This window comes from Cryptotermes secundus, unplaced genomic scaffold (assembly GCF_002891405.2).
Source record: "Cryptotermes secundus unplaced genomic scaffold, Csec_1.0 scaffold213, whole genome shotgun sequence".
NCBI lineage: Eukaryota > Metazoa > Arthropoda > Insecta > Blattodea > Kalotermitidae > Cryptotermes > Cryptotermes secundus.
The window spans coordinates 541,461-566,723 of record NW_019731264.1 but is presented as its reverse complement, the minus strand read 5'-3'; the positions used below and the strand labels follow the sequence as shown (position 1 = coordinate 566,723).

Below are 25,263 nucleotides of genomic sequence, written 5' to 3'. Positions count from 1 at the left end.
AGACCGACTAACAGTGATTTCAATCACAAGACCTTTGTGTTACTATTTGAATACTGTACTGATTGTATTAGGGGGCACGCAGTAGCGTAGTTGGTTGAGGCACTGGATTTTGGATTTTTTCAATTGATCTAATCCTTCCAGCCACACTATGGCCCTGGGGTTGACTCAGCCTCTAACATAAATGCGTACCAGGAATCTTTCTGTGGGGTAAAACGTGGCTGGCGCATAAGGCTGACAACTTTGCCGCCATCTATGAGCTGACGGTCCAGAAAATTTCCAAACCTCAACACCTCACAAACGTATGGGCCTCCATGGCCTGTTACAGGGATATCTTTACTTTTTTTACTTTACTGATTGTGCTATGAGATGGCTGTAACTTTGATAAATTTTTACAACGCTTGAGTTTCATGATCACACAACCACTGCTTACATCAAAGTTTATTGTGGATTTGTAGACTTAATCCATATCTGAGAGAATCAAAAGTTACAGAAACTGGCTTGAGCCAACACAGGGCTCCATGTTTATATAGAGAGAAGTTGGCAAGTTTGACCTTGGTGACACAGTATGGCATACACCATCAACAATTTTGGCATATGCTGTTCATTATGATAAAGTTGAGGGTATAAGTCAAACCATAAAGTTCAGAATTTTAGTCTTCCTGTCTTTTATTTATAAATAAAAGGATTAAATGACCATATATAAAAAACCAGTTCTACATATCCTTTTGCATGAGAGTGACACTTGATCTCACCCTAAAGAATTGCAATTGCAATGGCAATATTTTGATGTAAGAGAGGCGGAAGATAAGGATACAGTAACGAGCTCCATAATATCAGATATTGTTCAGGTGACCACAACATCAAGGTGGGGGTTGCATACATACAGGAGATTTGAAACAGAGACAATACTCTGGTTGGAAAACCTTATGGGAAGTTATCACTTTGTAGACCTAGGCTTAGATGGAAGGATGAAAATATTATTAATATTAAGAGATGATGTGTGAGGGTTTGGACTATACTGAACTGGCTCAAGATAAGTTCCATGGCTGATTATTTTAAATGTAATAAACTGTCAGCATCCATATAAGGTGGTGATTTTCTTATGCAGTTGAGTGAACATATGCTTTTAAAGGACCCTGATCCAAGCAGCATCATAACATCGTATTGTCTCCTAGTACAACAGAAAATAAAGAGTATTATGTACTACATACCACTGTACTGATGTGGCTCTAGATAGACCAGTGAAGGGCTCTTTTGAACAAAGCAATAAATCTCATGGTTCCACAAAGTGTTGGGAAATTCTTGAGTAGCTGCACAACTGGCGGCTTCTCAAGAAGGGCTCAGCTCCATGGAGTTAGTTATATACTACATGCATGTTATGAAGTAACTAAACATAGCTTTACCTTCTCTTCGTCTTCTGGCTTTTTCTCAGATTTCTTCTTTGCCTCATCCAGTTTCTCTTCTTCTAATGATATTTTTGGCTTGTCTTCTTTTACTTTTTCATCTTTCTGTTTTACCTCAACTTTCTCTTCTTTAACTTGTACCCTTTCTCCTACCATCTTGATTTTTTCTTCTTTCTTTGCTTTATTATCCTTTGGTTTCTGCTTTACATCCTTAACCTTTAATTTTTCCTCGGAACTTGATTCATCTTGGGACAAATGAATGGCAAGATTTGGAACCAGTCGTGACCTCATCAAGTCTTCAGAGCTCTTAACTTCAGTCTTACTTGTACTACTGCTGCTACTGTCATCTTCAAGAGTCACTCGAGTGCGAATTTCTTTGCCTTTATCTTCTTTTCGTGTCTCTCTTACCCGTAACCTTTCTACAATTTCGTCAGGTTCATCTTTTATTGTGTCACATGCTCTAGGTTTTTCTTCCTTCACTTTAGACTTATCTACCATTAACTCCTCTTCCATCACATCCTTTACTCTCAATTTCTCAGCCTTCTTCTCTTCTTTAGTTGAATTATCAGCTTTTTCCTCTTTTTGTTTGGATTTTTCTTTCTTCTGAACTTTTGGTTTATGCGTTTCTTCCAACTTTTCTTTTCTCTCTGTTTCACTAGGCTTTTCTGCATCCTCCTTCTTATCAGTCTGAGAATTATCCTTTTCTGTAACATCAGGAACTTTCTCAATAACCACTGGTGTAGAAGGTTTATCCTAAAAAAAGAGACAAAATGACACTTCAGAAGCATACAGAGAAGCAATACGAGACTAATTATTTACTTTTCTAAAATTCATCTAACATTCATACTCAGAATTTGGTCTGAACCTGTGAATTGGTGGGCATGTTGAAGGGTGATTTCGCTTTTTTCCCCACTTTTCTTATTAAAAAAGTAGACTTATAAGATCACCTTACTCTGTGTGTGTGTGTGTGTGTTTATCCATCAGCCACTAAGAACTTCTGAATGCTTGACCCAAACTTTATGAAACTTGGTATGTATATCATGCCACCTGCGGCCATTTCAATGGCGTACTTCATAAATCCTTCCTGTCAGCAATACCAACACTGAAGCTGCTCAGACTATTGTTTTACTGACTTCATTACACATACATACTGAAGTCTTTTGTAACTGTTCAAACACCCAAAATGTAGTGTCAGGTAGATGATTAATTCTTCCCAGAACTTGTTGTATACTGGAGTGCCCTTACAACACAAAATGCTCAAATATATAGTTGCACCATCCACATCACAATATGTATTATATTTCAGCATCCTGTTGCATTGTGGCATCATTTTCAGACTGTAAGTATACCATCTATAACGCAACAATAACCTTATATAAAAGACATTAAACATATATTTAATACACTAAAAGTGCTTGTTAAATGTTTTAAAATGTCATTAAACTTATACATTCATTCCATGTTGCAACATGTTTCGGCCACACATGGACCAACATCAGGCAACATTTTTGTTACTGTACACTTTGTCTTCTGTGCCCTTAGGCACATCGTTGTTTTTATTATTAGTTTCTTTCATAGAATACTTCCACTGTATCTTTTCTGGCGGCTATTTCTGTCTTTATGTTGTTTACTTTTTTGTGTATGCTTTAGTGCTGTATTCCCTTATAAGGGAAGGGAAGATTATTGTTGCATTATAGGCGGTACAGTTACAATCTAAAACTCAAATATATTTACGTTCAAATAAATATTCAACACATCACCCAAGAAGAACACACAATATGAAACACTTATATAACTTTACACAGTAATGTCTGACACATCTTTGTAACTGAATATAAATAAAGTTACTTTAAGTCTGCAATTAAGATGGCAGTGAATATATCACACAATATGTATTCAGTGTTGCTGATACTAGGTCAAGGATGGACATAACCTCTCCATTAAGGCACCCTGCTCTATAATTTTCATATAGAAAAAAATCCCCTAAAATTAAAGTACATGCCAATTATGTACATCTGGATAATACTGGATTTGACAAACAAGCTGTACCAGGAAGAACAAACACTACTATAACACTGCAGAGGACAATGCTCCCAGTATTAACATCAAGAAATGAACCCTTGCTGTCCCATTTAAATACCAATATAGTTCTCTGCTAGCCTTATTTAAGCTCCAATGACCAATTTAACTGGAGCTAGTATTATGAACTGCTTTGTTTTTCTTTATAACTTGCATAAAATGGAAGAGATGTTGCAAAGTGTGATGAAAATACTGATATGGGTAGGGGGGTATGCGTGACAAAAATAAAGGGTTCTAGATCGGATGATTGGATTTACTGGCACTTCGGTTACAATCTCTCTAAATTACAATCAACATATCACTATTGCTAATTTACACACTTTCCAGTTCACCGTTGTACACGCACTAGAACTCTCAGTTTCCACCACTTGTCTCCTACCAATGAATCTCAACAAAGAAACTATCACTTCAAATCTTGCCATTTCTTGTCTAATCACCTTCGACAGCCGATTCTCCAATTCTATCGTCAGCGTATCTCCAGTCTCTATAGTCTTGACTTTGTACTAATTTGTACTCAACTAATCTCCTCTCAGCTGCAAACACATTCCCATTACACAAAAGCGGCTTGGACCATGAAGAAAACACAGCACACATACTGTTGCGTGGCATGGACCACACAGAAAACACTTCCACTGCATTGTTGCATGGCGCATGTGTTGGAACGTGTTTAGTGAGCTGTTGCCTAGAAATGCTTTGATGAAATCCATTACAATATGGTCTGCAAATATCACAGTTTCTGCTGCTTTAATACGGATTGTGAATTCTTTTATAAATGAACTGTACTGCTGTAGCTAGTGACAGATGTAGTGTTCTTCAGAGCGTGAAATCACTTCAAGGTGATTTATAACCAGATGAGGCACAAAATGGTACCATATAATAATGTCATTTGCATCCCAGAGAACCCAATCTTCACTGTAGTCTGTCGTCGTAACCACCACCAGCATCATCATTACCTTTATTGTCACCACTTACATTTGCACCTGCCTGACAGTCATCAGAATTACAACTGTCTCTCAAATCAAGCCCATATACCTTGGCATCAGGGTCAATAGGATCAAATATAAATCAATGTCTGAATTCTGATTAAATTCACTGAAAGAATCCGAGTCATCATTCAACTGTCATGGATCTGCTTTCTGGCCAATACATGCCCATTGGGAAATAACTACAGAGAAAAGTATATGTAGTCCCTTAGAAAATCTCTCACAAATTCACAAAATTACTAAAATAAAAGGTTTGTTTAACTCCACTGCAAAGAGGATGGTTTGCATGACAGAGACTCTGTTTACCTCCCTCAGACTGACTCCAGATTGTCTATAACATTCATAAAACACAGAACACGTGGCAGATCAAGTTCAATATAGGACCATAAGGTGAAATTTCAAGTGTTGGACTCAGTGCAATTAATATTAATATACTTACACTTATTTTGTCCTTCAATGGATTAATAGGAGTTGCACGGTCCCGGTCCCTAATAAGACTCCGACCTGACCGATGTCTTGATCTGTTGCCACGAGGATGGTTAACCATTGTGCAACCCAATTTCCGATAGAAATCTTCGAAACTATGCAGGAACCTTGTGTACAGAAAATTAATTCATAATAACTTTCCAAGTTTTCAAAACTAAATATAAAAGGATAACGTGAAGGAAAATCCAGTCACAAAATTAATTATACATGTTTCAGTAATACCCTAATGGTCTTATGCAGATGCATAAAGAGAAGAGGNACTAGTTCCCTAAGGCGCTGAGAGGGATGAATAAAGAGAGCGGGGGGGGGGGGGTGAAAACAGAACTCGTAAATAAGGACACTACATATATTTCCGATTGCATTATTGCAAAATTTTCTTGCTGCAATGCCTACAGATCTTACCAATGTCAGCTTCTATTTTTGAGGACAGAGGGATTCATTCCCACTAGCCTCCACTACACATGATCTGTAAATGGACGGCTCACAATTATTTAACGAAACAGTACTTTATCTTCAACTAGCCTAAAACAGCCTTTTTTGTAATGTGTCTACAATGTTCACCTATTACTGTTAGCATGCTGCTTCTTACTTCCACTTTGTACCAAGCAGAGTGAAAGAAAAAGGAGGAACAGGAAAAGAGAGGGGAAAAAAGAAAAGAAAAAGTAAGTTGTCCCTGTGCTTAACTAATTAAGCACTATGCCATGAAGGTGTACGGTGGAGTGGATGTATAGATCCACATTTTCTTGACCTTGGCACTAGCTGGAGGTGAGTCGTCAGCTTCACGCCCCTGCTACGTTACCTCCAATACCCACTGGACAGGAGGCTGGGTGGGCCAAAGAGCCAGTCTGGACGATATGGAGATGAGAAAATTCTTGACCCTACCAGGACTCGCACTCTGATCCCTTAAGTCACCCAGCCAGTAGCCAGTCTTTGACACTAGTGCTGTCTTGGACGAACATCTAGCAAATCTTGCAGTTCTTTTAGTGATCCAATGTGACCAACTGAGTGAAATCTTCATCAGTTTTATTTACTGCATCTCCCATAAATTCTGTAAGGTTGACTGGGAAGATGCCTATACAGAAGAGGGTCTAAAGCACTTCGTATGTGTTGATGATAAAGACGGGAGGAAAAACTAATGAGCTCTTTGGTAACACAATTTTCTTCAGAAAGTCCAGCAAAGTTTAATAAATGGCAAATCATCATTCCTTTAGGATCATAAAATCCTCACACACGTAGCACACTTACAGGCAGTTACAACTTGCAAACAGGCCACGCAAGGCACACATCACTTTGTGTGTTTTTGATATAAAATGCTTTGGCACATATGAAGCAAATATTTTGCTGCAGGTCACACTACATGTCAAATTCAGTGTAACACTGAGCTACAGAACCATTAAGAGCAGAGATGGGGTATAAAAGAAAGGCAAAGCTTTAATCTCAAGATTAATACTAATGTGGATGCAGATGATGATAATACAGGTATGGAACGCCCTAAGATCCTCAACACTGAGTTTGGAATAATGATACTAAACTTCAGGACTTAAAAACCCAGATTACTGGGTACTGTAAAACAGTTACGATGTTATTCATAGGAAGAAAAAAAGACTTACTTCTTGTATGCTTGTTTAACGAGATTCACAATGCTCGAACTACCTTGGCCAAAACCCAACTTATGAGAGATTATCTTCCATTGGTTTTGATTTGTAACCCGGTTGTATCCACCCAGCTTATGAACAACCTGAAAATGTGGAAACCTGTGGGATTATGGACTTCAAAATACTGCATATAACACATACTATAAACACAGAAAACATATTTCCAATATGAGCTGAATGCCAAAAAAAAAAAGTTTAACACATTTCACCCTATTTTCTTGGTATGAATGTATGAGGGGTAGGCCTTCTTGGCCCTTGCACCGCGAGAAAGGTGAACTCAAATAAAAAGTGTGCACTGTAAGACGGTTAGCATAAATACACTTCATGGACATGAACCAGTACAACAGGACGCTAAAATATAACATTATTTAAACTACTTTGATCAGTATCATATATTTCGATTGGTTATATCCGGAAATAAGGAAAATAATTTTACACCAGCTTGGAACTGTGCCAAAAATTTTTGAAGGCAATGGCATACAGTGTTTCTTGGAATTTGTTCATAAATTATGGCGTGCAATCTGCTGCAATCCAAGGTGTGGTTCAGTTCTATTACCTCAACTCCTTATTCAAACCCTATTACAGGACATGAAAAATTTATACAGTACGAACATTCATGTCAAAGAGAAGGTTTATTCTGCTTTGCTTCCTGCAGCATACTGCACAGCAACATTAGCCCAACAAACTTATGTCCTCGTAGGCTGGCCAGACTTACAATGCAAAGATCGGGGTATGAGTCATGTACAGGGTGTCTGGATGAAAGGTATCCCAAATAAAATAATTCTCTCTCAGAAAGCATTTACTATACACATTTATGGGTTACACAATTAAAAAGGGAAACTATCAAAGTTTTCTTCTGAGTATATAACTTTCTCCCAACTCTCTGTCCAGGTAATTATTAACATGGTGGCAGAAATGTGGCGGCGCCCCATCGTGATGGAGGATAGTTTGAGGTGGTAATTAGGCCAGCACATTCAGCTCCAGCTTGTCCAAGTACGAATGTTCAGTTACAGTCTTTTCCGAAAAGAAAAACAGTCCAATCAACTTGTCGTGCATTAAGCCGGCCCATATGTTCACTTTGGGGCTGCCTCTCTCCAAGTCACATATGGCATGTGGATTTTCACTGCCCCAAATCCAGCAGTTGTGCCTGTTTACAACTCCGCTGACATGGAACATCGCCTCATCTGAGAAGCACACTTGGCGGAGGAAACTGGGTGACGAGTCAATTCTTTCTAGCTTGTCCACAGCAATGTTTGTGCATGATACTTGGTCACTCAGGTTTAGTGCAATAATCATTTGAATCTTGTACACTCTTAGGCAGAGTCTTTTGTGTAGTACATCATGCACTGTTGAATCTGGAATTTGTTTGTAAGTGCAAGCTAGCAGCATGAACTGATTTGTGAGGACTTCACTGGAATGCCTCTCTAATGTGATTAACAATTTCTTCAGAGGTCCATGTCTTTCCAGGAGATTTTACACGCAGCAGACTACCTGCAGTCCTCAGTTTGTTGTCCCAGAACCAAATGCTTTTTCGTGTAGGAGGCTGACGTCCATATTGCGTTCTAAAATGATGCTGGACAGACGTAAGAGATTGCAACTCTGCTAGCCACAGCTCACACTGAATCTGTTCCTGTGGTGTCAACACCATGATTGAGCTAGCCAAAGGTCACCATCTGGTGCATGCACATAAGCCGGGCATGGAAAAAAACTTAGTTTTCCTTTTCCAATGACATAAACCGGATAAGTGTACGACAACTAGTTTCCAAGATACAGATTTGTTATTTCGGATGTGTCATCTGGACACTCTGTATTAGGAATAAGCATTTTCAGTAGCAATAATAAAATAAAAAAGTGGCAGGGGGGGGTTCCTCTGTAAATGCAATTGTTAAGTGCACTGACACATTCTAAACATACCTTAAAAAGTTTGTATAAATCCACATCTCTATTGCCAATGATGGGTCCCTTGTTTATTGGTGTACCTCTGTCATCCATGAACTTGTACAACTGAGCTACAAAGTGATCCTTTTCTTCCCGTGGCTCATCATCAGAACTCTAAAATTCATATTACAATGATAATACAATCACAGAATACTTCAATGCTTAATACAATATGGGAGATCATATTTTACAAATATATATGTCCAACTATTCCTCAGAATTTCATAACCAAATAAACCTGTCATTATATTTAGATAACAAACTGCTCCTACTAATCAGTCACACAAGTTCTGCATCGACAGTGAAAACATTCTAACTGCAGTTACACATCTCAAAAAATGCCCAGCATCAAAGCATTCTGTATCAGTAATATTACAATATTACATTTAGAATAAAACTGCTTGCTGCTTATATTTTAAAGGACAGGAAAGCAGACTGCTTTTACCGTTCTCACTGTCTTGTTGCTTGCAGATTTCTTATACTTTTTCTTCTACCCTGAAGATGGAGGCGATACGTTCCTCCGAAACGTCGGTTAACACCACATATACACGGTGCCAAATCCCAGAAGACTGCTTTCTTCATCTTACACATTAATTACCAAATGTTTAACTTCACTTTGTAAGCGTGTTAATTCAGGGGGGGGGCAACTGTGGAACACAGAACATACTGTGACCACTTTTGAAAAGAATGAAAGGTACACATTTTGGCTTAATTTGAGTGAATACAATATAACAATTCTCTCTAATTTATAAAATGTCATTTACGTCTGAATCAAGCCCTCCATCGCTGTCACTGTTGCCACTACTGCCATCCATTCCAAATAACAGGTCCCGATCCCAATGAGGTGGTAGCTCATCCCTGTCCAGGAATAGAAGGGCTTTCTCTACTGCTGCAAGAAATCAGGAAGAAGAATATATATACACTACACAACTGCAATGAAAATCTTCAGGTTAGGGAAATTCATGAAGGGTTAAGTGAAAGTGAATGAAATAATTAAATTTACCTTACAAGCCGCCAATAATTCCCCATAACATTCAGTAATTATCACAGGAGTGAAATCCCTTTACATTATATTTAACTCATAAGCATATTTCAAATTATAATACAATTTATTAATCCCTAACTGAAACTCTGCATAATGCAGTTTAAGATGTTCAGTGTAGATGTCTCTATTAAATAGAAGTGAGAATGCATACAAACCAATTTTTGCATTTCAACACATTTGTGAAATAAATCAAACTAAGTTTTGACTTCTAACTGTTTTACAACAGAATGGGACCACACTTCATTTCAGTTGGGAGGTCTCGCATCCCTGTGAAAGCTAGGTTTCCTAATTGATGGGCTGAAAAAAGATTATCAATAACCTGACCTTCAAGAAGTCCAGACTTTACAACACAACATTATTTAATGTGCAGATATGTGAAAAATATGGTTTATGCAAAGAATATAACATCTACAGAAGAGAATTTGTGTTATTACAGTGACAACTGCTATAGATATACCGTCATATTTGGAAGGAAACTGACTCCTGACTGGATGTCGTGCTAACATCAAGGCTTGTTAAGTACATCAGATAATTCTTTTGAGTTTTTCTCCAAATATTAAAAGACAGAATTCTGTTTTGTTTCATTATGCAGAAGTAAATGCATCCTCACAATGGGCAGTTATTTTCAGTGATCACCAAGTCGGTTATATATCGATGTTCAACTAGAAAGGTCAAGATCCATTTTAATACCACATTCCCATCTATGCCTGAGTCTTCCTACTGGGTCTCTAATATCCTTAGGGTATGAAAACACAAGCAATATCACTTCTATGTATTCTCACTGAAAAAACTCACCAGTTCTTAGAGTATTATTATCTACTTTTGCCCCAATTTCTCTAGTAAATTCTGTGGCTTCCTTCTTTGGTACTGTAAAACTGCAACACAAAAATGTTCTCTTAATAATAAGACAGAAACAAAACAAATGTCATGTACAAATGTGTATGACTGGAATTATAATATGTTTACAAATTATATTACTTACTATCTTCCATCCTTAAAGGAGCGCACAAGGTATTCGTCACGGACCCGTATTCGCACTGTGTCTTGAGCTGTGGGGGCCACAACCAAACCTGGGAACCAGTTATCTTTCTGCTTCTTCTTGTCTCCCAGCTCCACACATACAACTTTCCCAATGTCAGCTTCCTTCTCCTCCTTCCTCTTCCCTTTCCTTGGGCTATCTTCATCATCACTACTGTCATCACTGTTAATTAAAATATAAATCCAAATATGAACTCAAAGACAGAGCAGAGAAGTTAAAACATGTAACAACTGGAAAGATGTATGCTAATAATAATGTACACATAAAAGGGCTGGACAAAATAATGGAAAAACTAGAGATACTGTACACATTTCTTTATTAATATGGTTCTGGAGCAACTTCTGCCCTCAACGTAGCGCCAACTCTTCTTGGAATGCACCTGTACAAGTTCTGAACAGTCTCTAGTGGAATTTTGCACTGTTCTTGAAGAGCATCTTCAAGTTGCTTTAGAGATGTTGGAGATGGGAATCTGTTACTCACTCTAGTCTCCAAAACTGACCAGAGTGGTTCAGTGATGTTCGAATCTTGTGATTGTGCTGGTCAGGGAAGACGTTGACACTCACCTTTTTGCTCTTGAAACCATGACTAAAAAGAGTTCCAGCTGTGTGAATGTTCATCCTCAATGATGTTGTCTTCCCATGAATTGTGTATGCAGACGTAACCTTATAAAATGTCGCTCTTGAGATACCTGATAATGTGGCTATTTTTGTCACAAATGCTCCAGCTAAATGCATACCAACAATCAGTCCTCTTTCAAAATCAGACAAGTCTCCCATTTTCCGGTTGTCACATGGAATGTTATTCAAGACAATCACTAATGCACTGACATGAGTACTATGAGCGTAAACAAACAGAAGAATGTTCAGTGTTGCTAACTGAAGTTCCAGATCTTGAGGCCTGGTGTACCTTCTTCTGTTTATGAAATCACAAGGAGCAAGTGGGGGAGGGGGTTGTGGAAGGGACAAATTTCACAGGTCTGTTGAGTTTGGCCTTACTACTGAGGCTGCCTCATTTTTTAAGACCCACAATGGTATACTTTGATTGTAATACAATAATGGTATTGATTACTGCTGCAGCACTATCAAGAAAAGTATATTTCTGATATTCAGATTTAACTGTAAACTAATTAACACAATACATCAATCTTTATAACATGGACAACCCAAATGCTACAAGAAACTCACTATTACACCAATGTGTTTTAACAGAAGACTACTAGTCTTCCAATTGTAGATATGAGATATAGGGAATGAACATTTTATATACATTAAATGCTGTTTTGTCACTTACTGTATCTGACGGCTTCGCCTTCCTTTCCGGCCTCCTATGACTGGATTTCCAAAGTGCTCTGGGTGTGTTAATGGTAGCTGATCCAACGTTTCACTTTCAGCAAAATGACGACCACTTTTCAAACAGAGGGCAGTTCTTCTAAGCGTAGTGATGTCACCGTCATCAAAAACTGAGAAAATAATTTAGGTCTTGGAGGGTGAAATATCAGTCTTAAGAACTACAGACAACTTTTTGGAAAATAAATTCTCAAAATAATATTAGTATCTGTTAAGTTCAATCATAAGAAGTGAACCAAAAATCACAAGAAGCATGGCCTCCTAATGTACAATTTAAGAGCTTTACTCATATTTCACATCTATTAATGCTGCTTCAAGATAACTTTTGTTAAGTTGTAAAACAAGGTTATGTTCGATTTGAGGCTTTCACGGCGGTGACTATGAAGAAAGCAGTCTTATGGGATTTGGCACCGTGTATATGTGGTGTTAACCAACGTTTCGGAGGAACGTATCTGCAAGCGAAGAGACCGTGAGAACCGGTAAAAGCAAACTCAGTCTGCTTTTACCGGTTCTCACGGTCTCTTCGCTTGCAGATTTCTTATATTTTTTCTTCTACCCTGAAGATGGAGGCGATACGTTCCTCCGAAACGTCGGTTAACACCACATATACACGGTGCCAAATCCCAGAAGACTGCTTTCTTCAAGGTTATGTTCATTTGTTTTCAGAGCAATTCCAGAAGTTATTATATTAAACTGTGCTTACTCTCACTGAAAAACTAAATCTTTCTAGCTTATAATGGAACAAAGACAACAATGCCTGGGACAGCTTAGTCAGAACAAAGAATTGCTACAGGCCTGATGACTGTGGCTTGGCTCTCAACAGCAGCAGGACTTTTCTCTTCACCTCTCTATCTGCCCATTCTCTATCCAGTGGGTAACAGAGGCTCTTTTTCTTGGACTAAAGCAGCAGGAGCATGGAACTGATCACTCACCTCTATCAACCACCATTATTAAAAATGTGTGGAGTTTTTTCTCCAATTCTCCTACACACCATAACATCATATACTGTATGAGTGCTGTTTCCATTATAATTTCTTGGTACAATAACAGAACAGGTGAAGTCTGCATGTTAACGCAGTTTCATTGCTCGTGCAATTCTTCGTCCAGGCCATATAACATATTGGAATAACTACAAAACAGGACAAGAACTACAATGTAATATAAAAAATAAACTAACCAACAGTGTACTGGCTACAATCCTGTATTTTGTTTATGGTAGCTTCAACAAATTCTTTCTTGTCAGGATGTTTCGCTTCACATACAGATCCAACCTGCAATGTAAGTTTGAAGTGTAATCAAGTCATGGAAAGGCAATGCCAGGTTTATACAATAGCACTGTCACAATGAGCTGAGACCTATAAAGTTTAATCACAACAGGATCCTAGGAATACTGCTACTTCCAAGTTCACTTTATAACTGTCTCAATAATAACGCCTGGACTACAGACTCATTAAGTCTCCACTAAACTTTTATGGCAGAAGCATAAACATATTCAAAGGCTTTTAATGGTAAATTATTTAATTTACTTGAGGGTGTACATACACAACATACTTGACAATAGTAGTACTGTATACAGAGCGTAAATTAAGTTGCAGACAAACTTTGAGCATGAGTATTACATATCAAAATAAGAAAAAATGACTAAATTAACATGTGACAGGGCAGATTTAATTGTTAATTATGGTCAAAAGAGTACATTTATAAGTGCCCCAAATGTCTTCTATGAGATTCAATGCACCCCTCAACATGTCTCATCATGGACCACCATATTCGTCGTTCAAGTTATGGATGGTGCAACAAACATTCACAATGCTATGGTGCAGTACCTCTTCATTGACAACAGGATATAGATTTGTTGGTTATTCCCATAGGTAAAAATCCGAAAGGATCCAAATCCTGGGAGCCTGGAGGCCATGCAGAGGGTCCTCTTCTATCCATCGATCATGATAGGTGTTATTGAGAACGTCTTGCACAGCATGGCTAAAATGTTCCGAAGCATCATCAGGCTTTCTTTCAGCTCTAACTCACAAATCAAATGTTTCCAGTCACACGTTGATATGGGTCTTTTTCTTGTTTCCATACATGGAACCCTGCCCAAAGTATGCGGACACCTTCCAGTTATGCCTCATACAAGAGCTACATGACATAACTATTATATCAAGATTACTGAAAGAACTGGTTCTTTGCACAGGTCCTATAAACTGTAATGAATTAATGAACTTGCTTCTTTATTCACATACATATGCATGTGTACAGACACCAAAGTCAACTATGGTCTCCTAATGGTACTGCAGTTAAGAAAACATGGAAAAGAAAATCATTACAGAGTTCAGACTGCATTTGAATCAGATCTCTCTCATTCTTCAATGCAATGCTCTATCATATCATGACTCTGAAGTACATATGAAAGAATTTATATATGTATATAAGTATAATTTAGCATGTGTAATAATACTTAACACTAAGACCTTAATACTAATTGTTTATTCATTCTGTATACAATTTTGACTTTTGGCCATTGAACAGTTTGATGCAAATTTAATTTGTTTACTGTAAGTGAAGAGTTCACAGTGATCTCATTATTTCATTAATTCCATGTGATGAGTGAACCAGTTAAGCATACACTGCATACTTCCTTAATCCTACTGAGATTCAATACTGACAATAACCAATTAATTTGTGTATCTAGTAAAATGTTGTGTGATTTGCAGTTCTCATGATAGTGACCATGCTGAATACTGTTTTCTGGGATGATGCCTTGTGCTCTGGTACATTTGGAGGTACATACTTTCCATCTTCAAGGTCATACAGCATGCCTTATCCTCAGGACCAAAGAGCAAGCTCACCCAGCAAACATGCAAGCAGCAAGACACCTTGCTGGCTCACTTGCTCTTTGACCCTGAAATTGGTGGCAGTACCTTCCTTCAAAATATCAGTAAACATATACCACGCTCTACAGTGACACATCTCATAAGATACAGTATTCATACTGGAACTAAATTTGACAGATGCAAAAACCAGTTAGAGCACTTTACTTTCTGCAATGGAAGCATATGGATTTACTAAACGCTACTTAGAAAATAAACAGCCTTTCTGATCTGATGGGGCTGGAACAGTGCAGTGAGGCTGAATATCTTAAAGGAACACCTAAATTATTCTCTCTGTTTCTGAGATCAATTATCTGGCATTATTTTTAAGTTACAGAATCCAAAATCCATGGGATAATGCAATAAATTCATGTTGCATGCCAACCATTTCAAGACATTTACTGCCAAAATATATGGTTTTTACAATACCTCTAACATAAAGACAACAGAATTAAACAGCAGTACTCAATATTTAGAAACACAAATGGTTAGAATTGGTGGAGTTTTGGCACTCACCGGACAGCACGTAGTGCTACAGCAACAAAAGCTGTGCGGAATGCATATCAAACATTTTACACTTGTTAATAAAAAGGATCTAACACCAATGGAAGCAGATCAATTAAACAGAAGATGTATAAGAGCTCTTCATGTAATGAAAGGCAATAGAGGAAAATATAATAATCTTGCCCCCACAATTAATCAGAAAGTAACAAAACAATTTCATTCATTTCAAGCAAGAAATGTGGGATTCCTGAGAGCTCGGCCCATTCATAGTGTGACAGGTAACATTACACCAAACATCACAGATGAACTGTTGGTATTCAGGCTTCATATTCAGGGTTCAAATCTCAGTCTAGAGATCAGCTAACCAGACTCTTGCTTATGGTTTTCCTCAGTCCCTCCAGGCAAATGCTGAGATATCACCTCAAATTAACCTATGACTACTTCCACTCATATCATCTCCTCTGAAAGGGCCCTCAACTTCATAAGCAACATGACTATTGGCAGATGAAAAATTCAGTGCTGTGAATACTTTTCATCTCATGACTGTGGAGTTTTCAAGATAATCTCTGACATAAGCGATGCAACACCCTTCATCAAGTGGTGATTATGGAAGGACATCACAAAGTGAAGAAACCAGAATAACCACAATGCCAGAGAGCCATCTGGAATCACTTTTAGACTTGCACTTCATCTACTTGAGCAGTTAGAATCGTTTAAACCACGCTATTCTGGGGTCCAAAAGTTAAACTGATCTTTCCTTCTACTTTGAGGTCTTACCACTCTTTTCCTTCCAGGACTACAAGTATAGGAGACCTTTCTTTTTGCGTTCATTATACATGTCTCAAATTCAAGCCTTCATTTTCACATCATCAATATGCATTTATTATGTGTGGAGGTTCCATCAGCACAATATATTACACACTCAATCACTCAAAACCATTTCGCTTCACTTGTTTCAGTCTAACTGCCCATAATCAGACTATTTCTAAATTTACTGCCTACTTCACCACTGTTAGTGCACACTGACCTATACTGGCGAAGGGAGATACCGCAACATCCGCCATACTCATCCGATATGAGTCCGTGCGATTATGATCTCTTTGCCAAAATGAAAGAACCACTGCGAGAGACACGTTACAACACAAGAGAGGAGATTATTCGTGCTGTAGGGCGGTCACTGCTGGACTTCAGCAGAAGTATACGACGCCTTCCACAATTTTGGCAGAAGGTGGTACACTTGGGGGCTGATCATACTGAAGGAATGTAAGTGTGTTTACCTCAGGTAATAAAGTCATTTCAGAACTATAGAGGCGTTGCCACTACTTTTTATCCAACCTATGTATATGACAGTACTGTATATCATAACATGCATATATTACTTCACCTGTGCATACGGTCTGTGTGGGTTGCTGCAGCCGCTGCTTCTAGGCGTCTATGCACAGCCAGCTTGGCCAAAATGTGTTTGTACACACAGATATATATAAAAGTAAAGCTATCCCTGTAACAGCCCTGGAGGCCCATAGGGTTGTGAGATGTAGAAGCTCCCACAGTTTCTAGGCAATCCACAGATGGCAGTGGGGTTGTCGGCCTTATGCGCCTGCCGCCATTTACCTCTTGGAAGATTCCGGTACTCATTTCTGTTAGGGGCTGAATTAACTCCAGGGCCATAGTGCGGCTGGAAGGATGAGGTTCATTGGAAAAATCGAGTAACCTCATCAGGAATCGAACCTGTGACCTTCCGGCTTGTAGCATAGTGCCTCAATCAACCATGCTACCATGCGCCCCCCGTCAAAATATGCAGGAAAATAAATTAAATATATAAAACTGATTTATTCTACACTGCATTGTGTTGACAGAACCTCCATGCCTATTAAGATACACAATATGGTGCTCAAATACAATATAAAACATACATACACATAATTTGTAACAAACTTATTTCTACACTTTGTAGTGTTTCTTGAAGCCAGTCATTATTCTGAAGATGGAGGCAGAAGATTACTCCGAAACGTCTGTACCTTTCTATCAGACTACATGGTGTCATACCTCAAAAGGCAAAGTCTTAAAAGCAAGCCAGATTCACAGCTAATTAACATTAGGTCAAAGGCCAAGAAGCTTCCGCATAACAGCAACAGCTCCAGGCAGCTAAGGATACTAAAATACAAGGCACCTGCAACAGTGGTTTGCTCTTTACATACTACTAAACGTTTTACTTTAGCACTGTTCATCCAACACATATTTTACGCATTCTTTGACTATTTAACGCTGCTTTCTCAACTGCATAGGTTACATAACGTCAAATGGCATTGCGACCACGAGTCTTACATTGGACAGGATGTGGCGAACGGCAGCAGTGGACCATTCTACAGTACTATACCAGCATCTGACTAGAGACTATCGAAAATCACGGACATCCTCAGTTAAGATATTTCCCTGGCCGAGATTCGAGCCAGAGGCCTCCTGGATACAAAGCGGGTATGCCAACCACAACAGGGAATTAAAGTCGACCGAAGCGTGATACTAATCACTCATTCCCAATCGTGAAGAGCATTAAATTTCTAGCACCCTGTACGCTACCACGACGTGGTACAGGAATATGTTACTACATTTTCTTTAATGTTCTAATTCCCATACATTCAGTCCCTTGAGAGTGCATCGGTGCTAAGCACTAAACCGATGCTTTAATAATTAATGTTAGCTATGTTTACCACCTGCTTTAACACATTCCTAAATATTAACAGACTGGTGTTTTCAAACAGAACTGCAGTTGTTTTCGTGGAGACAGACACCGATGTTTAATTATTTTGATAAGCCTCCCTTCAAAGAGCTGTCTTTCATTTCTTTTTCTTTAGGCAGTCTGACATGCGAGCAAAAACAACCGTGTTCAAGGTCTGTGCATCTGAATAGCCAACTCCATCCTTCAAGACAAGACGATTTCCAACTTACCCTAAGCGTGCCTCTAATCTGGTCGTCCGTAATGATTGCAGAGCCAAGGCCAGGCTTGAAGGTTACCTGGAGGAGAGAGAGAGAAACAAATATACCAAAAGCACACAGTGGCTGTGGTAACAGCTTGCTCAGTTTTCACAAAGTGGCATGGAGAATATGAAAAGTAACAGGAAGACTGAGAAAAAAACATGCTCTTCTGAGTTCTAATGCAGTTCGGCAAAAGACCAACGTTTCGGAAGAACATCTAGCCGCCATCTTCAATGTCGAAGAGCAATCCAAGCAAGAAACCTTCATATGAAGGGGGGAGCCATATGTTCTTCCGAAACGTCGGGCTGTCTCCAACCTACATGATGTTAAAATCCATACGACTCTATTCTTTACAGCTACAGAGATGAGAACTTTAAATCCTACAAGACGGAGAGAAATGCACAATAAGGAATTTTACAAATTTGTAATCTTAAACATAATACTATTAGGGTAATTAATCTGCGCAGGGTCAGATGGGTTGGACATGTACACGGGAGATGAAGAATGCAAAAAAAAAAAAATCGATCGGAAGCTTTACGGAAATAGGCCACGGGGGTGACCTAGAGCTAGATGGCATGACATCAAAATGGATCTCATAAATGCAGTAAGAAACGGTGAAGGAGGACTTCACTCAACTGGCTCAGGATTGGGAGCAGACGCCGGGTCTTATGAACATGGCAATGCACGTGACAGTGCTCACCTTCTTAACTGTGTTCGTGGAGCTTCCCCATTTATTTGCACTTTCAACATCTATACGCTAGCGCCGCAGACTGATGGCTGATGATTTGGCCCGAAGCAGTCGTACCCTAATCAAGGTACTATTTCAGCATTTGCCTGCAATGTCTGAGGAAAGTCGCGGAAAACCTAAGCCAGGATAGACGATGTCCTGGCCGTAACTACAAACGAGCACTTCCTGAATACACGTCGGTCGGTAACAGCTTTAACAATTCACCATTTTTTTAAACAACATTTTCTATTTCTCAAGATATTACAAATTTTATATATTTGGAATTATATTTCGATCGGTTAGCATGTAACTTTGCCGATCACAGTGGCCGCGCGGTCTAAGGCATGAACAATCTTCGCTCGCTCGAACACTGGGATCGTGGGTTCGAATCCCACTCAAGGAATGGATGTCTGCGATTATTGTGTGTGTAGGTAGCGGCCCTGCGACGGGCTGATCGACCATCGAAGGATAGGATTAAGAACTGAAAAAGCGGCCAACGTCCAACTAAGGACTGAGAGCCATAGACAGATAAATAGAATGTAAGTTTGACAGATTACCCCGAGCCCCGTCTAACCAATTAGTCTCCACCACGTCCAAAAGGGGGGTCCCCAACTGTTCTCCAAAAGGTTTAAGTTCCATAAAGACAGCGAATATCCTGACAAGCTGAACAAACATCATCCTTTCAATAAATGTTGTGACCATCAAGTTAGTCGCTTTCGTCTCTCTGGTACTGTGATAGCAGACGGCTTAAGCGCTTGATGTGCGAAGATCTTCGTTTCAGAACGGCCCAAAACCGTTCACTCAGAGAGGGGGGCTACATCATCAAATCTCTCCTCAAATACTGGGGACGTCATTGGGCCTGTTTGTTTTTAATTCATGGAAACTGTTTGCTTTTAACACACTTAAACATATTTACAGAAAAACACAGTTGCGTTAACAGCACCGATTATTTCTGCATTTTCGTAATAAAACCGTCGTATCTCATTTCTGTACCGAACCTCCGAAACGGATTCTTAGATACGCCTCTGCATTTCCGGGTTACCGGATTCCAAAGTATCCCGGCGCTTTTACTAATAGATGAAAACAATACAATACGTGGCCAGCGAAGCTCCATAATTCAGCCATCTTAAATATCGGTAAATACCGCTGTGTCCGGACATGCACATTTTTAACATACGCAGTACAAATTACGGGACATCTCCATCATTTTCAGGCACATAACTCCAATTCAAAAGAGGAACACGATCTGTTGTCTTTAGTTTCTCTTCCGCACGTGTTGTTGCTAGGATTATATGAAAAGAAAATTGTAATCTATACACACACTCTTCTCCAAGTATAATTACAATGATCAAGTCAATGAGGATGAGGTGGACAGGGCATGTAGCACAAATGGGGGAAACGAGGAATGCGTATAGGATATTGGTACGAAAGCCAGAAGGAAAGAGACCACAGGGAAGACCAAGGCGTAGGTGGGTAGACAATATTAAAATGGATCTTAGAGAGATAGGATGGGATTTTATGGATTGGATTGATCTGGCTCAGGATAGGGACCAGTGGAGGGCTCTTGTCAACACGGTAATGAACCTTCGGGTTCCATAAAATGAGGAAATTTTTGAATAGCTGCAGAATTGGCGGCTCCTCCAGAAGGGCTCAGCTTCATTTATCAGTCAATCAACCAATACAAACAACTAACGAAATACTAATTAATTATGTGGTAAACATAAGAGGTGAAACTGTCCCCGTGGTTAATGAATTAAGCACCACGTCATGAACACGTATGGGGGGGTGGAAGTATGGGTCCACCACTTTTGACCTCGGCGCTATATGGTGAGTGGTCAGTTTTATGCCCCGGCCCCATTACCAAGCACCCATTGGACAGGAGGCTGGGTGCGCTTCAGAACCAGTTTGGACGCTGTAGAGAAAAATCTCTTGCACCGCGGTGGAGCCCGCAGCCCATTGCTACACCCAGCTATCCTGGATCCCTAATTAATTACAGAATTTCATTTTTCATTCATGAATGGATCTACGGCCCTTTGTTGGGCCCTGGCTTCTTCTTCAGTTTCGTAATCATCTTTACACAGACGGCCGGACTCCTTGGACGGAGGATCGGCCCGTCTCAAGGCCGTTATCTACACAGAGGACAACACAAACAGAATGAATCCACTCAGACACAAATTCTTTCAGTGGGATTCGACCCCACGATCCCAGCTTTCGAGCGAGCGAAGAAAATTTATGCCCTAGACAGCGCGGCCACTGTGACCGGCAATTAATTACCGAATACCGACATTTAGTTTTATATGAATTACAATTAATTATATACCGATACACTTGCCAACCGCAAATGATATGGTAGGGCTAGACAGGATATGTAAAATAACATACAACATATAATTCACCGGTAAGGGCACAGATATTTGAAAGGCTAGTACGCCTATCCATACCCAAACCGATTCTGTATACGACCACTTCTAAATCGATGGTCCACAAATTACAGTTAGTCAGCCAGCTTTAAAAACTACAATTTTACAACTGCAGACCAAAAGTTTTCGCTTTTCATTTCTCTTCAAAGATAGCTCAGTCGATATACCGACATCTTTACTGTTTGCATTCTGTTGTGTGTCATGATTTGTGATATTTGTCCATATTTTGGACCATCCTCGGGCAGTTTCATTAAAAACGCCTCACGTTATTGAAATATCCTAATATGGATCTTCACCAGTCGTAAATACAATTAGTTATTACACTTTCAGGATTGCTGTATCTATGACACACAAACAATTGTAACGTTACTGCATCTATAACACATAAAATCAAGTCTCCAAAACAACGAATTCTGTGAAGCGAAGTCCAATCCTGCAATATCAGCCACGTCTTTGCCACTGCCTTGAACAACGTCTTCAACGTCAAAGTTATTTTATGACCGACGGTCAGTCGGCCAGTCTGTCTTGGAATAATATGCCCATCTGAGGCTTAAGACCACATCTTTATTACTGTCAGACTGCTGCAGGTTTGTTGATGTTGGGCGCTCTCTCTGACGAGAGGACGGGCCTGTCGTTTGCCAGGAACACAGTCAGCAACAATAAGTCGGCTGTCAGTATGTACAAGTTACATTTTACATGTTATTAAATGTATGTATAAACAACATATACAAAGTCTCTGTCAGTCCAGGCTCAGTATAGCAGATCATGCCCTATCATTAGCAGCTCCTGATACTACAGAGGTCTGGTCACTTGAACGGTCGTATGCCTGACCGCCACCAAGTTTAAGCCTCTTATATTTCCTGTGTAGGGGTTCGCCTTGTCCAATGTTGCGAATGTTTGATTTTCATGATTTTGTATGACTTCTGCTTGTCGCCTGCATAATTTTGTTATATAATCATTCATGCACGGAAGTTTGAAAGCTGCGTACTTCTCACAGTGCGGACGCTTGTTTTTCTGTTGTTCCTGTTCCTGGTTTCATTGTGGATTAAAAAAATATGCCCACAGACTACAGTCTGGACGGCAGGGGTTCGATCCCCGACAGGGCACAAAGATTCTTCTCTACTTTAGAGCGTCCTGACAGACTCTGGGACCCACCCAGACTCCGACCCAACGGGTACCATGGGATAAAGTGGCAATGGCGTGAAGCTGACCACTCACCTCCATACAGTACCGAAGTCAAGAATGGTGAATACCTCCACTTCCCGATGTCTTCATGATGCTGTGCTTAATTAAACACGGGGACAACTTCATGACCTTTACCTTTAGAGCCTACTGCTAGTGTGTGCTGAACAACATTACGTAAACCCTACGTGCAGGGTCTCGGTAGTTAAGACACACACACTTCTGCTTTCGATGATAAAACAGTGAAAATTTTCCGATAACTTGCATTATTTCATAGTCTCGTACGTCCTTTTCATCATGAATGTTAACGTGAGAGATCATGACTTCAATCCGACTTTATGATCATATAAAGGCATCCATTTTATATTGCGAATAAACAAGTTTTGACGTACTCGCAACATGCGTACGCACAGCCCAACATCAGTACATGAAACAGATGACAAGAACCACTCCTACACATCACAGACTGCATTCATTACATGTCCGTATCTCGACTATACAGCGCCGAATGACGACTGACTGATCGATGATGAATACGAAAGGTTGTGGAAGGAAACGGTCGTGACCTAACAGCCATATTATCACGGCATTAGCCTAGATGGAATAAGGAAAATCCTTAATTAGGGCAGTCTCCCGGTCGGGATTCGATATATCCCGTATTCATATCCCGGCTGGACATGGTCTATTCTGATAACCATATCTGCACGTGTGTGTACCAACGGGAGAAACATATATAAACGACAGAACAGCCGGCTGCATCTTGAGTACGAATTCCTAAGTTTCGCGTAAAAGCAGAGTCCACTACCCACATTTTGGCAGTACACGCCTGCTTTTGGCCAGTGGCCAATCATTCTAACAAGTTTTAAGCATATTTTCTTCCAAAGGAGTACCGCGATACAATTATACCGGAAACTCATCCTACAAAATCGTCCACAATTACCATACCATTTCTCTTCCGAAGGTAAATAACTCAGGCAGCTGATATGGCGACGTATAACCAAATATACCTTTAAATATGTAGTCATACGCAAACAAATCTGCAGCAATGCACCTGATTTCTGCCTGCACAATGGGGTACTCTCTAAATGCTTAAGTATGGGACATAGGGAGAGACACGGCAGCAGCTTTGTTTATTGATTAATCCCAGGGTGAGAGCGGCCTGCTGCCCCCAACCCATCACTTTCAGAGTCTTTCTCTCACAACCAGAAATACTTAGCGACTGGTCATCGGCCACTACTGTGCTTTTGCTCATATAAAAATCGCACTGAATCGACACATCCTCAAAAACATTTACGTCAGCGTCTTCTAACCTGCATCTGGACGGGACTAATTCTTGCTTTAACGATGCATAGGTTTACAGAGCGCAGAACAGTGATGAGGTGAGCATGTGAAAGCGGACGTGGCAAATTTGGGAGGTGCTATCCCTGAATGTTCCTGGGGAGACTAAGGGAGGTACGAAAGAACTCTTAGGTAGCCAATGTCCTGAGATTCGAACATTAAGCTTCCACAACACGAAGCAGGGATACGGACAGCATCACCACGGAATTCCTTACCTGGATGGGGCCCTTGCCCCCTTGGATATAAAATCTACCATCACTTGTTCTACACTAACTGAAACTAGTGAGTCCTGCTGCAATTTTAACGACAAATTTACAAACAGAATCAACATATTTAGAATGTTACTTCCTAAAACTGGTGAAAGTGAAATGAACTATGAACCCAATATCGGTGGGCTGTTAGCTCCAACTTTACTTGAAGCTCACATATATACACACCTGTTACAAAACGACACTGTACACAGAAATCACTTGTCAACCGCAGGGCCAACATTCCTGAAAAACACTTCAGTTGGTATGCTAGAGCCTTGTGGAAAATCAGGAGTTATGGAGACAGCGGCTGCTGTTAAAACCCATCTAAGGCGGGGACAAAAAAGTAAAGCTATCCCTGTAACAAGCCTTATTGACCCACAGGGTTGTGAGACGTCGAGACTCCATATTCTGTAAACAACTGGCTCACCGATGGCGGTGGGTTTGTCAGCCTTACGCGGCGGCCAGCCGGCCACTCGGCCGCCCTTTAACCCCAGGAAGATTCCTCGTACTCACTTTTGTTAGAGGCTGAGTCGACCTCAAGGCCATAGTGCGGGTGGAAGGACAACTGAAAAATCCAATAACCTCACTGGGAACCCAACCGCGGCTTATAGCATAATGCCTCAACCAACCACACTACCGCGTGCCTCCCATCAAAGGCGGTAAGGTAAAGGTAAATATAAAGTTGTCGCTGTGTTTTAACTAATTAAGCACTATGCCATGACGGCGTATGGGGGAGTGGATGTATACTAGATCCACATTTTCTTGACCTAGGCACCAGGTGGAGGTGAGTGTCAGCTTCACGCCCCTGCCGCTTTAACCCCGGGGAAAGGGCTCCCGGTACCCACTGGACAGGAGGCTGGGTGGGCCCCAGAGCCGGGTCTGGATGATATGGAAAAAATTCTGACCGTACTTGGACTCGAACTCCGACCCCTCGGTCGTCCAGCCTGTAGCCAGTCGCTATACCGACTACGCTACCCCGGTTCACCCCATCAAAGGCGGTTCCTTCACTAAACAGACAACTGCTTAA

General features: G+C 40.1%; 1 protein-coding gene across 1 annotated transcript in view; it reads right to left on the bottom strand.

The window, feature by feature from the left end:
• The window catches only part of LOC111866736 (AT-rich interactive domain-containing protein 4B), a 59,655-nt gene that overhangs the window by 20,870 nt on the left and 13,522 nt on the right, over positions 1–25,263 (bottom strand). The window contains exons 4-13 of the mRNA XM_023855947.2: positions 18,292–18,357; positions 13,152–13,245; positions 11,919–12,087; positions 10,572–10,790; positions 10,385–10,464; positions 9,309–9,433; positions 8,521–8,658; positions 6,562–6,689; positions 4,905–5,058; positions 1,404–2,156 (exon numbers count right to left, since the gene is read on the bottom strand). Coding sequence (XP_023711715.1) covers positions 1,404–2,156; positions 4,905–5,058; positions 6,562–6,689; positions 8,521–8,658; positions 9,309–9,433; positions 10,385–10,464; positions 10,572–10,790; positions 11,919–12,087; positions 13,152–13,245; positions 18,292–18,357 — 1,926 coding nt within the window. The remainder of the gene's footprint in view (positions 1–1,403; positions 2,157–4,904; positions 5,059–6,561; positions 6,690–8,520; positions 8,659–9,308; positions 9,434–10,384; positions 10,465–10,571; positions 10,791–11,918; positions 12,088–13,151; positions 13,246–18,291; positions 18,358–25,263) is intronic.